At 33.5% G+C, this 15,326-nt stretch overlaps 1 protein-coding gene across 1 annotated transcript in view; it reads left to right on the top strand.

Annotated features, from left to right (window-relative positions):
* Positions 1–15,326, top strand: part of LOC150105883 (MOB kinase activator-like 2) — an 89,992-nt gene that overhangs the window by 25,063 nt on the left and 49,603 nt on the right. The window contains exon 2 of the mRNA XM_090394587.1: positions 8,581–8,744. Coding sequence (XP_090250713.1) covers positions 8,581–8,744 — 164 coding nt within the window. The remainder of the gene's footprint in view (positions 1–8,580; positions 8,745–15,326) is intronic.

Below are 15,326 nucleotides of genomic sequence, written 5' to 3'. Positions count from 1 at the left end.
AAATAATAACGGGAACATTTTCACCTTGCCAACACTCAACATTGATGTGATATGGGTTCCAAATTTCTTGTTTCGGAGATATATATATATTACAAAGTTTTGTAATAAAAATTTCTGCTATAATGAAGTTTGGCAAAATCAACAATATTATTACCACCTTATTTCTGTTTCTCGTGTGGGAGAAAAACGGTAAAATGTCACTCTTATAATTATATGAGATGTTATAATGGCAAAAATAGTAAGAAAAAAGTCATTTGCAGTTTCTCTTCAAAACACAAAGAAAGAATATTGTAAATTCAGCCAGTGGAAAAGAAAATACTACATATTTTTCTCCTGTTATCTGATTTTTTTTCTTATAGTTCAAAGAAGAAATCACTGCATATAACATGAAGTCTGCAGGAGGGAAAAAAAATCTGGAAATTGGTTACATTATAACGAATAGAGAAATCATGTCAGAAAAATTATTCACGTATGATTCTAATCTCAGCAGACATAACATTTTCTTCTAGATTAGATATCTAAAGTAACTGAACCTTTGCTACTATTTTACACTAAAATGAATGGGTATGTTCCCCAAGTGATTTACGTTTGTAACAGCTGTCTTGCGAACGATTTATGAAATAAATTATCTGAAATATCCGCAGATTGCTTAGGTCTATATCCCCCCTCCCCCAAAAAAGATTATGAAACGCATATGCACCTTTTCTTTGAAAATAATTCAAATCCTCTTTTTCAAGATAATTGTATGATTTAATTTCTAATTTTTGATAATAAAAGTGAAACTGATCATTATAAATTAAGCAATTATTTTGGCATAAATAATGTATAAGCATGTAAACGAAATATCAGTATTTCTGTTAGAATATAGGTAATCAACAATCGAAAAGGAAACAAGACATTCTTGACATATTCTGCACTACAGCCTGGGGCACTTTAGTGTTCTCCCCTTTCTTCTCAATAGCACTGAGAGTAATAAGCCTTCAACTTTTCCTCCAGCTAAGAGGTTATTACCAAGTATTTAGAAGACGTAGATTATTTCAGAAATAGCTTCCAGCAGCAGAAGTAATATTTAGATTTTTTTAAAAGAAAAACAAACACAAATAATACTACTGAACTTTCTTTTGTGTGGTATGCATATAAACAATTTTGCATGGTGAAAATATAGCATATTATTTCTAAAATTTCACCTAATTTCAGCGGGCAGTAGAACAGCTGGTTTTAGATTGCAAATAAATAGAACAGATTTAGAAGCTTCACGATACAATCTGATTGCCGTATATCTTTTGCCAAAATGGTAAAATGAAGTAATTGATTTTGAATGCTGTCTAGAAAAGCTTTCAAACCTGTGAGTTCTAGGAGAGGATAAGGAGGGGGGGGGAAGCATTAGAAAATCTTCAAAATGAAAAAGGATTTTGAATCATTCCATATATGATATTTTTCACATTATATTTTCAACATATCTACGAGGATGTGCACTAGATATTATCGTAATATGCATAATACAAATAAATAAATAAATGACGAAGGCGAAGAATCGCTGCTAAAATATCATTGGATATAAATTTTTGATACCAAAAAGACACACAATCGGAAACAGAGTTATGCAATGTAGCATTTTAACATTTTTATTTTGTCTTTATGAATAACAAAAAATCGTTTATAAAACTGAAATGTGATGATCCATATAATGCTATTTCGCTAGAAACGAAAGAAAAAGGACATTTATTTCAATAAATATTGTTTAAAAATATAAATATTTGACATAATATTTTCAAAGCAAACATTTGAAAATTCTGAAATTCGAAATAAAATTATTCAATTATTATACGTAAAGTGAAAGATCAATCAGTGCAACTCTTCCGGTGCACTGATTTGTAGAATTACCAAGTATTTATAAGACGTAGATTATTTCAGAAATAGCTTCCAGCAGCAGAAGAAGTAATATTTAGATTTTTTTAAAAGAAAAACAAACACAAATAATACTACTGAACTTTCTTTTGTGTGGTATGCATATAAACAATTTTGCATGGTGAAAATATAGCATATTATTTCTAAAATTTCACCTAATTTCAGCGGGCAGTAGAACAGCTGGTTTTAGATTGCAAATAAATAGAACAGATTTAGAAGCTTCACGATACAATCTGATTGCCGTATATCTTTTGCCAAAATGGTAAAATTAAGTAATTGATTTTGAATGCTGTCTAGAAAAGCTTTCAAACCTGTACAGAAATTTAGAGTAGTTATGCAATTCAGTTCCAGGAGAGAATAATGAGGGGGGGGTGAAGCATTAGAAAATCTTCAAAATGAGCAAAAATGTTGAATCATTCCGTATATGATATTTTTCACATTATATTTTCAACATATCTACGAGGTTATGCACTAAATATTATCGTAATATGCATAATACAAATAAATAAATGACGAAGGGGAAGAATCACTGCTAAAATATCATTGGATATAAATTTTTGATACCAAAAAGACGCAATTGGAAACTGAGTAAGGCAATTTAGCATTTTAACATTTTTTTTTATTTTGTCTTTATGAATAACAAAAAATCGTTTCTAAATCTGAAATGTGATGATCCATATAATGCTATTTCGCTAGAAATGAAAGAAAAAGGACATATTTATTTCAATAAATATTATTTAAAAATATAAATATTTGACATAATATTTTCAAAGCAAACATTTGAAAATTTTAAAATTCGAAAAAAAATTATTCAATTATTATATGTAAAGTGAAAGAACAATCAGTGCATCTCTTCCGGTGCACTGATTTGTAGAATAAAATACACCAAATTCACTATCACTAAATAGATTCATTGCAAAAGCTGATCAGTGGGCATTTCAGGATTGATTTTTTTTTCGCATATGTGAAATTGGTTTCAATTTTTGGGAAGAGACACAATAAATCATTTTAGAGGCAAGAAAGGTCAAATAACTTAGGACAGTAAATGAAATTCTAAGCAACACAACAGACGTAAAGACAGGGGGAGGGGACACATAGGTCACTCAGCAACAGTTAATCCACTAATGCTATAGAATAGCCGTAACGAGATTAACGGCAGAGGAAGGTAATGGCATGATAAAAGGTAGAATGCCGACGAAGTTTTGATCCATGAAAAAAGCTAGGGAGTGTTGAATATTTCATCCACACCGGCCGGTTGGGAGGTTAATGAGCAGTTCATAACGATCTTTCATCCTTGTGAATGTGACATCATGGAGAGTTTGAGAGTAGTGGATGATGAGGAGAGAAGGAAGAGATGTATGGAGAATTAAGCAAACTTTGATATTAATGAGGCTGTGAAACTTAATGATATATCACTATGTATTTTTTTTTGAAGGAATGTGCCAGGCAGTTGACATTCTTACATTGGTTCAAGTTTGAAAGTGTGGAAAGAAAGCAAGATTGTACTGCTTCATAAAGATGACAGAATTCAAGCATCAAAATATATGCCAATCTCCATGTCAGGTGGTGTGCTTCAAGTGTTGGAAAGGCTGGTGAGAACCATGATCCAGAATTGGGGTGACAACAATGGTATTATGTTGGATGAACAGCATGGTTGCTATCATGTTTTAGTAAAGGTGATAGCAGCATTGGACGTGGAAAATGGATACACAGTTGTATACTTACACTTTGCAAAGGCTTTTGATAGATTATTGCGTGATAGATTGATAGTCAAATTATAGTGGATGGGATAAGTTGATTGTCAAACTAGAATGGATGAGGTTGTATATTAGACTAATACATTGGATTAGAGATTGGCTGTCTGATAGGTATCAAGTTATGTATGGGAAGCATTATCCCAGAAGAGGAAAGCCATTAGTGGTGTGCTTCAGGGGTCTTTTAGGTCCATTGTTGTTTAACCTGTATGTTATTGATATTGAGGAAGATTTGAATGGAGATATACAGCTGTTTGCAGTTGATGCAAAGTTGGGACGAACTATGAGGAGTAGAGCAGATGTTGTGGCATTACAAGAAGACTTGAATAGACTGAGTGAATGGGAATAAGAGTTCAGTGTTGTGAAATGTATGGCTTTAAAATTTGGAAGACAAAGATGGGATGTAGAATTTACTGTTGGCGATGGAGGAAATAGAGATCTTGGGTGATAGTGGATAAGGATCTAAGATTTAGAGGACATATTGTAAAATTATGTGGACAACAATGAATTCTGGTAACGATGTGGAGAACACTGGCTTGTAAGGAAATTCTGGTTCCACTGTATAAGGCTCTGATTAGGCCACATACGGACTATTGTGCAGATTTGGTCACTTGGTTTTCAAAATGATGAAAATATGTTGGAGAGGATTCAGAAGTAATTGACCAAAATAGTTTCTGATCTCTGGAATGTTGAATATGAAGAGAGGTTGACAATTTGCAGAGCCTAGTGGATAGGAAGAAGAGGGGGTGATATGATAGACTTACAATTTGGTAAAGGATTGTTATAGGATTAACGTTGAAGAGATATTTCATAAAATGGTTGGAGATTGGGGAAGAACAATAGGCGTATAAGGAGGGTGTGAGCAAAGGGATGAGAAGCAGTTTTTTTTTTTTTGCATGAAGAGTGCAAATGATTGGAATTCATTGCCTTGGGTCATAGAATAATAATAATAATAAATTTTAAATTCCTGATACCAAATGCATTTGAGTGTAGGCTATCACATTTATACAAATCCCTTCTTCCTTCAGACTCACTCCATACATCACAAGACTTGCACCCGTTCTTTCTACATATGCATCGAATCATTTGCTGTCATAGCCCTTCTTTTGAATTCTGTAATATACAGGGTATCAACGTTCAATGGCGCACGCAGAAGGGGGACCAAGGGGCCCAGGCACCCCCCAAAGAAAAGGAAAAAACAATTTCCAAAAATCTTTTCCTAATTAAAATTCATTTTTTTTTTATGTTGTGTGCTCCCCCCCCCCCCCCAAGGTTAAATCCTCTGCGCTCGGCCCCCTCCAAGATTAAATCCTGAGTGCGCCACTGTCAACATTGGACCTTCCTAGTTTTAACATGTTACTACTACTCACAAGATGGAATTCAACCGTGGTGTCAAATTTGTACAAATAAGAAGGAACACTCGCCAAATTTTTTGTAATAAAAAAAAAAAAAAATTCTGAATGAAACTTGTGGTCTCTGGAACATTTGAACAACCCAAACTTACGTATTTCCGCATTTCAATTTTTTACCATTCTTTGAAACTATGGTGGTCCAATGTGGACATCCTGTGTTATTTTCACTTTCTCACTCTTCATGCTTGCTTCTTCCAACAGTCCTTTGATATCCTTTCTTACTGTATTTATGCTCACACAAATAGTTTGTTACCATCTGTTTTCTTTTCAATTACATTTGTTAAATTTTTGGTTTTAGCACCCAGAAAACTCAAAGTATTTGTTTAACCATCTATTATTACTTGTGTTGCATCACTGTTATATTTATATTATCACTTGTACTATTTCTTCAGCCCATCTTTATTCTTAATTATTCTTTTATAATTGTATTTATTTTCAAAATCAATGATATTTAGCATCTTTGTTTCCAGGATAACTGTTCACCATTTGCAAACTATCTCTGATTATCAATAATCCAATTAATTCTTTTGACATGGAAATGTTTTCTGTTCAGTATTGGTCCTTTTGTAGCCTTGGTCTAGTAATGATTTGGGTATGGTAACATAATTGTAGCTAAGTCAGAAAAATCATCAATGCATATGTCCTTCAGTTTTTGAAGGCAATTTGCATTAAAATGTAACGAATGCAATACCTGAGTTCTGCCCTGATTTACACTTACTTATGGTTATGTTCTGCCTGCCTCTATATTTTCTGTTACATTATACAGTGGTATCTTGCTAATCCAAACTAATAAAAACCGTGCTCGTTCGAATTAGAGAATTTCCCCCCAATAGACAATAACTAGTGTTTAAGACAAAAATAATCAGATTCTAATGGTATATCAATTTAATTCTGTAAATAAATGAAGTAACTGATTAAAAAAAAAAAAAAAAAAAAAGCTACTGTACTGAAATATAAAACTACATACAAAAGTTTATTTTAGTAAAAAATGTAGTTTATATATACTGTATTGTTGAGGATTCTGATTTAATAAAATTGCATAGTTCAGTACATAACATAACGTAATAAAAAAATATCACTTTCTTGTACACAACACAAAAAGTTCCACAAAATAACACAAAAAAAATATTTTTTTTTAAAAATTTCTTTGTAAAAAAAAGTCACTGATTTTCTTTTGCTTCTTGGAAGCTAAACTTTTTTCGAATGATTCTTCTCAGAGCTGCATTAGCAATAAAATTTTGTGGAATGGTGTATCATTCTGCTTAGCCCATTCTATACACATTGTAAAACTGTCAACTGCCTCTTCATGTTTTACTTTTTTTTTTCTTATAGAGTTCTTTATCGTCATCATTGTCTTCTAATTCATTCTGTAGCGTCATATTTATAATTTCAGCATCTGATTCGATTTCGAATTCACTTTCAGTTCTACCTGTAATCCATTCCGTAACATCTTTTTGTGAAATTTCAATATCTGGATTTATATTTTTAACCAAATTATGCACGATTTGAATTTCCTCTTTTTGTGTATCACCATAGTTATCTTGGTAAATTCTAGAAGGCCACAGTTTTTTTCATGATGCTCGAATTGCTTCAGGTTCTACGGCTTTCCAAGCAAATGTGAACACACAATAAATCAAAATAGGCCTACATTATAACCATAGAATCGACAGTATGAAAAATAAAATACTGTACTGTAATGGTAATGAAATAAATAATAAGTTAAAATAATAATTATAAAATAAAAATAACAGTGCACAAAATAATATATAATAAATAAAACTTTTTTTTCTTTCAAACTGCAGTTCGGATTACTGGATGGTTCGGACTAAAGAGGTTTGGATTAGCGAGATACCACTGTATATCTGACAGTATTTTGTAGTTTGCAAAATTACATAACCTCAGTTATGTAATTTTGCATAAGTATTGAAATACATAGACTTATTGCATAAGTATATGTAAGTATTTCAAGATCCTCAGAATTTTATTTTATTCTTTATTTTATTATTCATTTATACTGCATATTAGACTGTAACCTAGTGTGTAGTATCACTAGATAATAGTGACAACTAATGTATATGGGATGTTGAGTTATAAGGTGAAATCATGCTATGAGAGACCTCAGAATTTTTTTTACAGGTTGTGGAACCTCTTCTTGAGGTACTACGTGATAGCTATGTCCATTTTATTAAATTTACTGAATGTAATTTATTACATTAAAAGAAATCCAATGCCAGTTGTTACAGTTGTCATACATTGGTCTCCTTAAAAATGTCCAGAGAAAAATTTGTTTTTTTGCATTTTTCAAATACTGTATTTGTAATAAGCAATTTTGGAAATAGAGAACAAATCTGTTCCAAAATTTCACAGATTGTATACATTGTTAATAAATGCCTGATAATGCCATACTTTCTATTAATTAGGATTTCTTCTTTAAATTTAGTTTAAATGCTTAACTTTTATAGATTTGAGATATTTCACTGCATCTTATTGTCTACTGTCTTTTTTTTTTTTATTTTTATTTTTTTTATTTTTATTTTTTTTATTTTACCTTTTACATGAATGCATGTATTCAATAACTGTGGTAGTGTTGCTTAACTGTGCATGCCTGCATTAAAAATATGACATATACTGCCTTAGACATCTATACATTTTTATTTAGTGATAACTAAATATATGGAGTTAGCCACACACATAGAGCAAAAATAATTATTACTCTTCAACTAAGAGAAGTCCATCTAGGGTGGCAACATTATAGAATCCATGCATTATCCAAATTTATATTTATACCTGAATCTAACATTTAATTGCTACAAAATGTGTTCGTTAGTCTCATATTTGAGAGGAAAATTGACCATCCAGAAAACAACTGAATCCACATATCAGAGAATAGATCTGAGTTCGTCTCATCGTAAGAGGCTTCCTAATGTAGGATTTATTTTGAAGATGTCTCATATAGAAGAAGCTGGATTTTTTCCTCCAGGAAACTCTGGTTTTTCTTCCTGCATGCAGGCAAATCAGCCAGAGGACAAATGCAATTTTCAGACAGAAAAAACTGGGTGGAGGACTAATGTAAAAGTGAGTAAGAAGGATGTCCAAGAATGATTCTACCAGTACTTTCTTTTTTCATGGTGAATTGGAAGGGCAATTAATAAGTTGGACTTATTAATTGCCTACATGTCTTACAACACAGATGTAAGATAATTTTATAATTTTAACTAAAATGATACTGTTTCTTAAGTGGTGGATTTTATCAGCATGGATTTGATATTGGAGACAGATTTGAATATTTAGTCTTGCTTTCTCATTTTAAGTACACAACTTGTTCTTAGAACTGTACAAGAATATTTAGAACTCGGTTTAATCCATTTTTATATAAAATTTTATCATGTACATTATAGCAATGTTTAATGTATTTTCTGAAAACTGAAAAATGGATGCAGTTTAATGGTATCTGTGTAATTCTGAAAGCAAATTATTTAACTAATTATAAATTTTAATATTCTCAGGAAAGCCCGTCGGAAAGAGAAGGATGTGGCAGCTCCATCACAGGAGGAACCTAAATTGTACTTAGAATCAGCTGTTTTAGAATGTACAGTTCCAGAAAATAGGTTAAAAGAAATTGTGGACTTACCACCTAGAGTAGACTACAATGAGTGGCTGGCTTCTCATAGTAAGTTTTTATTTTTAAAATTTCACAATGCAGGAAATTGGACCTGAAGAGAGCTGTATTTCTTTTTGTTTTAGGGACTTCAAATCATACATTCTGACTGGGAATAAATCTTGAATTCTAGCATGCCTTTACACCACCACAATGTGATGTATGCTGAACTTGGAAGTGTTTCATCTGTGCTAACTAAATTTTGTACCCAATGTCTTTACATATTCATTACTCTGGATATATCCCCTCCCAGAAAACAGGAATGAAATTATCATTCTGGAGACGACTGTCTAGGGATGAACCAATATAGGTGGGGAGTTTGGTATTGCATCCATGCATTCCTTCAGAGAAAAGACCATGCATCTTCCAGTCTTTTGCCCCCCAAAAAATCAGGATTTCTGAATGGGTTGGATGCCAGTAAAGCCCTCTGGTCATAATGTCTCCTTCCCCACCCCCTGCTAATACTTAAATCTTGTTCATTAAAATTAATATCCATTCTATCATACCATTCAGCATCTACCATATAGCATGGATATATATATATTTGGTCCATAAAAAAAAAAAAAAGCAATTAGACTATCACGTCGCTTCTAATGTCGAGAAAAAGGATCACCAGTAGTTTTTTTTTTGTCACCCAGTGACAAGCTAGTTGGTTGGTAATTGCTGGTATGAATTCCACTCAGTTAGTATTGCCACCTTTACACACATTATGAGTAATTTGAAGAAATTCCTGTGAATTCTTTTAACATTTTTAAGACAAATTACAAAATGCCTTCCACATTTTGTAATTTGGTAACAGGTTTTCCTTTCTCTGTATCACTAGAGGGTTTGCTCTCTTTATTCCCAAGCACTACTAGAGTTCCTTCCCTGGGGTTCTGTACTTTCACCTACACTTTCTCCTGCATATAAATCCTATCTGGTTCTGCTGGGAAAGGGAGGGAGGGAAATCCTACATTGTTCTAATATTGTTCGTGCTAGTGCATTCCATACTTCACTTGACAAAACTTGTGTTCAAATGTTCCAAGCTTCAAGATCTTCTATAACTGCTACCTTAAATACTGATATCATCTTAACATTCTCCATTGGGAGCGTAAGAGAAGGAAGATTACTTTATGAGCACTGCTAGGAAATGGAGTGGCATATTAAAAAATCTCCTTAAAAATGCTTGATGCCATCTAGGCAAGGATTCTGGTTAATACTCTGTCTCCCTTCCCTCTCTCCCCCTTCAGTCACTTTCTTATAAACATTTAAATTCTGTCTTATGCTTTTTTTATATATATTTTCATGGGTACTGTTTTGCTGAACTGGCTTACATTATTCTATAAGATTGTAAAAACAATATCACATGCAGCTATTGCTGGTTAACGTGTATTCACCATCTAGCTTCAAACTTATTAAACCATCTATTTGTCTTTCATTTTCTTTCCATCCATCCAGTTCTATTTTCTTGAACACAGGTTTCTCTGAACATTACAAAATCTCCCAGCTTAAAAAAAAAAAAAAAAAAAGTGACTGTTTTGATTCTATAGCAAAGTTTTGTTTCCCTTCAGACACCATGAAGAATCCTGTCAGTCGTATCTTTGTTTCGAGAATGCAACTTTAAAAGGGTTATTTTATAGACAGGTTGCTAGATAATAGGTCACCTGGTGAAATTGCCTTACTGTCACTATTCTGACTGATGTTGTCTTTGAGGAGTCTTAGATATTTCCATGTGCTCTTTGAACTGCTTTAGCTAAGTCGATGATTTTGTTCAAATAGTTTATTCTGACTGATGCTATATATGTTGCTGAGCAAGAGTCTAAATAGTAGTTTTGGGAAGTGGGAGAACTGCCAAGGATGATCTGTCTTGGCAGTTTCCTGACCTCACAGTATCAGTGTTCTCCATGGTGTAGCAACAACTTCATTGTTATACATTTCTATATTGAATCTGCCAATCCACTTTTCCTAACAGAAACTTAACTTTCAGCTTCCTCAATCATTAATACTCCATTTTGAGTTTTATTTCAGAGGTAGCATTTGTGAATATGTTCATTCTGATATACTATATCAGTAACTTAAATCCCCTCTTTTTGATTTTTGTCAAAATACCCCCCCCTTCCAATCATTGTCAGATTCTTATATTGTCTGTCTCTCTTCTCCTAATATAGCCAACTGTAATATTTTCTTACTTTGTTGTTTGATTTCTATTCTTATATATCCTGGTGATGCTGCGACAGTGTAATATATCATCACTTAATTTTATACATTTCCCTTTTTATACTCTAGATTCCTACCCGAGAGCAATGGAAATATTTATTTAGATTTTATGACTGCGCCATCCATGCCTCGATATAGTGCAAGAAATATAGTAGGTTATTAACTCTTTCACAACAAAATCTCTTTATCATCTGCAAGTTATCAATTTGCTTTGTAGTCCTGGCCCTTTTCTCACTTACTATTTATATCAACGTTTCCTGCTTGGGTTCGATTTTTATTTAAGATCAATGCATTGCAATTTAAAATAAGATCAGGCAGAAACTTCATTAAAAATGCAACATAGGATTTAATAGTCAACAAACAGGCATATATTTTACGCTATAAGACAGTGATCCTCTGTAATTCTCAAAAAAAAAATTAAAAAACAAACTTGCATATATCTCTACTTCAATTAATACAAGGCACACATCATGTTATCTATCTAGCTTAAAGAATTATCATTAATAAACTTCTCAATATCTGTATATATCTCATCATCATCAAATTCCTGCCATGTACCCTCAAGGGGTGTACAGGATATGATAGTACTACATGAAAAAAATTACATCATTATTAATTTCCTATATACAATTTTCCTCCAAATCAGTCTGTTACTTGTCAAGACTCCAACATTATCAGATCTTATATTTCTATCGTCTAAAGCACTTTGTACCATATCAATCCACCTATATCTTGGTCTTCCTCTGGGTCGTTTTGCTGCCAACCTGTCAGAGAACACTTGTTTTGCTAATCTTTCCTTGCCCATTCTGTTTAAGTGACCATACCACCTGAGATTAGCTCTGCTAACACATTCCTGGATGCTGACAATGTCAAGTTCTTTCCTAATATCCTCGTTTTTAATATGATATTGCCATTGATGCCATCTGTTCACACCGATAATCTTTCTCAGGACTCTCGTATCTGTGGTCTCTAGTCTTTGGTCAAGTGTTTTACTTCTGACCCAGCTCTCAGATCCATAAGTTAAAACTGGTTTGAACACTGTCTTGTATACAGCTAATTTAGTGTTCCGACTAATTTCTCTCTTATTCCATATGAATTTATTCAATTGACTTCCCACCATACCAGCTTTGCTGATTCTGTTGTCTATTTCTATATTTAATTTACCATCTTCAGTAAAAATCGTGCCTAAATAGCTGAAATGTTTTACTTGTTCCACAGGTTCTCCATTCACAACAGTTTACATTTTCAATGATTCTGCCTATTTTCATTGTCTTTGTCTTTTTATTGCTGACCTTCATACCATATCTATTACAACAGCTATTCAATTTAGTCAAAGAATCTTGCAGACTTGTAGCAGATTTATTTAGAAGTATAACATTATCTGCATAAAGCAAAGGGCTGACAATAACATCTCCAATTTTGATATCATGTTTCCACTTTCCTTCATAATGTGATCCATATAGATAATGAATAACAGAGGGGATAATGTACATCCTTGTCTCACACCAGATTTAACATTAAACCATCTTCCTGTACTTCTTTCAATTCTAACTGCTGACTTACAACTCAAAGACTAAGTATTGCTTGATATAATGCCCCATTGACACCATATAACTGCAGCGTATTGAATAGCTTCTCTCTTGGCACCTTGCCATATGCCTTTTCCAGATCGACAAAACTTAAATACAGATCTTTGTTATATTCCCATGCTTTCTCGACTATTTGTCGTAAAGTAAAGATCTGATCCTGACAGCCTCTATTTGGCCTGAATCCAGCTTGTTCTTCACCATGCTTTTCTTCCACAATTCTTCTCAACCGTTTCTCAAGTATACTTGCATAGATCTTGCCAGGAAGGAACACTCAGTAGGGAAATACCTCTGTAATTCTCACATGCAGTTTTATTTCCCTTTTTATATATGGGTACTATGAGAGCTCTACTCCAATCATCTGGAATTTGTCCCTCTGTCCAGGCTTTCTGAACTATGCAGTGCAGCCACTGTAAGACTCTTATACCACCATACTTCAGCATTTCTGGTCGAATATCATCTACTCCTGCTGCCTTTCCACATTTCAAGCCTTTGATGGCTTTTTCTACTTCAAGTATGGATATGTATTCCTGACTGCATGCCTGGTCAGTGTTTTTTACCACTGTGCTGTTATCACTGCTTGTTTCATTTAGCAGTTTTTCAAAGTAATTACTCCATACTTCAAGGATATCATTTTCTCCCATTTTCATGTCACCTTTATCATCTCTAATTCCTTTTATAGCACTCTTTCCTCCATTCTTAAGCTTCTTCAACAACCTCCAGAATATTTTGCCACCTTCTTGATATTTATTTTCTATATTCTTGCCAAAGTCCTCCCATGACTTTTGTTTAGCTAGTTTTACAGAGTGTTTAGCATTCTTGCATTTGTCTCTATATTCTCTAAGAGCACAAGCTGACTTATTTGACAGGAACTTTTGGTATGCTTTCTTCTTTTCCTCCACTGCCTCTTTAACCTCCTGTGTCCACCAAGGAGTTCTGATTTTTTTTATCCTTACAAACAACCTCACCACATGCCCCTCTGGCAGAATCAATGTTTTCTTCAGAGTTTGCCACTGAATCTCCAAGGTTTGATTCTTGTTCTCAAACTCTTTCATTTTTCCTTCAATAATCTTTGTGTATTTTAGTCTACAGTTCACATCTGAGAGCTGTTCAACTTTTATTCGCTTTAAAACTTTCTTGCATGTTATTCTTTTCAATATGAAATTCAATTTTATCCTGCTCAAGACTAAATAGTGATCACTTCCAATTTCAAATCCTCTGTACACTTTGGTGTCCTGCACCAGGGAGAAAACATCACTATCAACAATAACATAGTCAATGAGACTTTTCTTATTCCTAGCCTCTTCTCTCCATGTGAATTTGTGCACATTTTTATGTTGGAACATGGTGTTAGTAATAACCAGTCCATGTCCTGAGCAGAAATCCAACAGATATTTGCCATTATTATTAGCTTTGCTCTTTTCTCCAAATTTTCCCAAAATATTTTTGTATGTCTCACAATCATTTCCTACTCTGCTATTTAGATCCCCAACAAGGACCAACTTTTCATTTTTCATTGTGTCAGTTGCTTTTTCTAAAGCCTCAAAAAATTCCTCCACTTCTACCTTAGTAGAACCTTCTGTGGGACCATAGGCACAAATAAGTCTCATTGTCCAGTTCCCCATTCTCATATTTGCCCACATTACTCTACTTGAGACTGACTGCCATTCAAGAAGATTAGCCTCGTATTTTGTGTTGAATACTATGGCTACTCCTCCTTTTCCTTGATTGTCATTGCCTGAATATAACATTTTGTATTTATTGCTCAGAAAGATCTCGCCAGTTTTGGTCTTTTTTGTTTCAGTCACCCCTATTATGTCGATCTGGTACTTATCTAATTCCTCAGCTAGCTCCATTTCTTTGCCATTCAGGCTTCTTACGTTGATTGTACCGATCTTTAACTCTGGTGATGTTGAGTTGGGGTTTATTTTCAGATTTGTTCCAGTAGCTGACTTTTCGCTGTTCGCTCTGGTTACCTGGCGAAAACAACGGGGGCCTTGTTTAACCGGGCGACGCCCCAGCCGGCATGAAATTTTGTCATGTTGTACCATCATTCTATCTACTCTCAGAAATCTGGCATTATTAAATCACTAGTTTCCAGAGCGCACAAATTCTACTCCTCTGAAGAATCTTTAAACCAGGAATTAGAAGTAATCAAAAAATACAGCCATCCTAAATGGATATAATCCTAAAACAACTGAAAAAATCATCAGTAGTCACTTCTCCACACATCAAACCATTTAGGAAGAAGTCCATAGGATTCCCATACCTTACGTTAAAGGCATCTCAGAACGTCTTTCTAAAATTATGAAGAAATACAATTTTGCCACTACTTAGAAACCTATCAACCAAATTTACAACTTGTTACCTTCTCCTAAGGACAAACTCTCACCTTTGATGTTGCCTGGTGTTTATGAGATTCCATGCTCATGCAAATTATCTTACTTTGGACAGACAGGTAGGTCTGTTCAGAAATGCATCTCGGAACATCAAGACCACATTCGTCTTTTTAAACCACAGAAATTCAGCCTCTCTCAAAACGGAATTGAAAATCCAAACCATAGGATCCATTGGGAAAAGTCTAAACTTTTACATCGATCTTTATATAAACATGAATGTTTATTCAAAGAAAGTTCTGAAGCCCTACTACACAGACCAAACTTAAACCGCAACGACATTCTTACTATTCCTAAAGTATGGGAAATTGTCATACAAAATTGTGTTAAATAATTATTTTATTTTATTTATTTTATTTTTTTACTGCTGTAGCACATTATGCACGTTTAATGAGATTCTATTGTAATCATGCGCC

The sequence above is a fragment of the Typopeltis vanoorti genome, chromosome 6, assembly GCF_054136105.1.
Source record: "Typopeltis vanoorti isolate ZY-2024b chromosome 6, IOZ_Tvanoo_1.0, whole genome shotgun sequence".
Lineage (NCBI taxonomy): Eukaryota > Metazoa > Arthropoda > Arachnida > Uropygi > Thelyphonidae > Typopeltis > Typopeltis vanoorti.
This window is presented reverse-complemented; position numbering and strand designations above follow the sequence as displayed.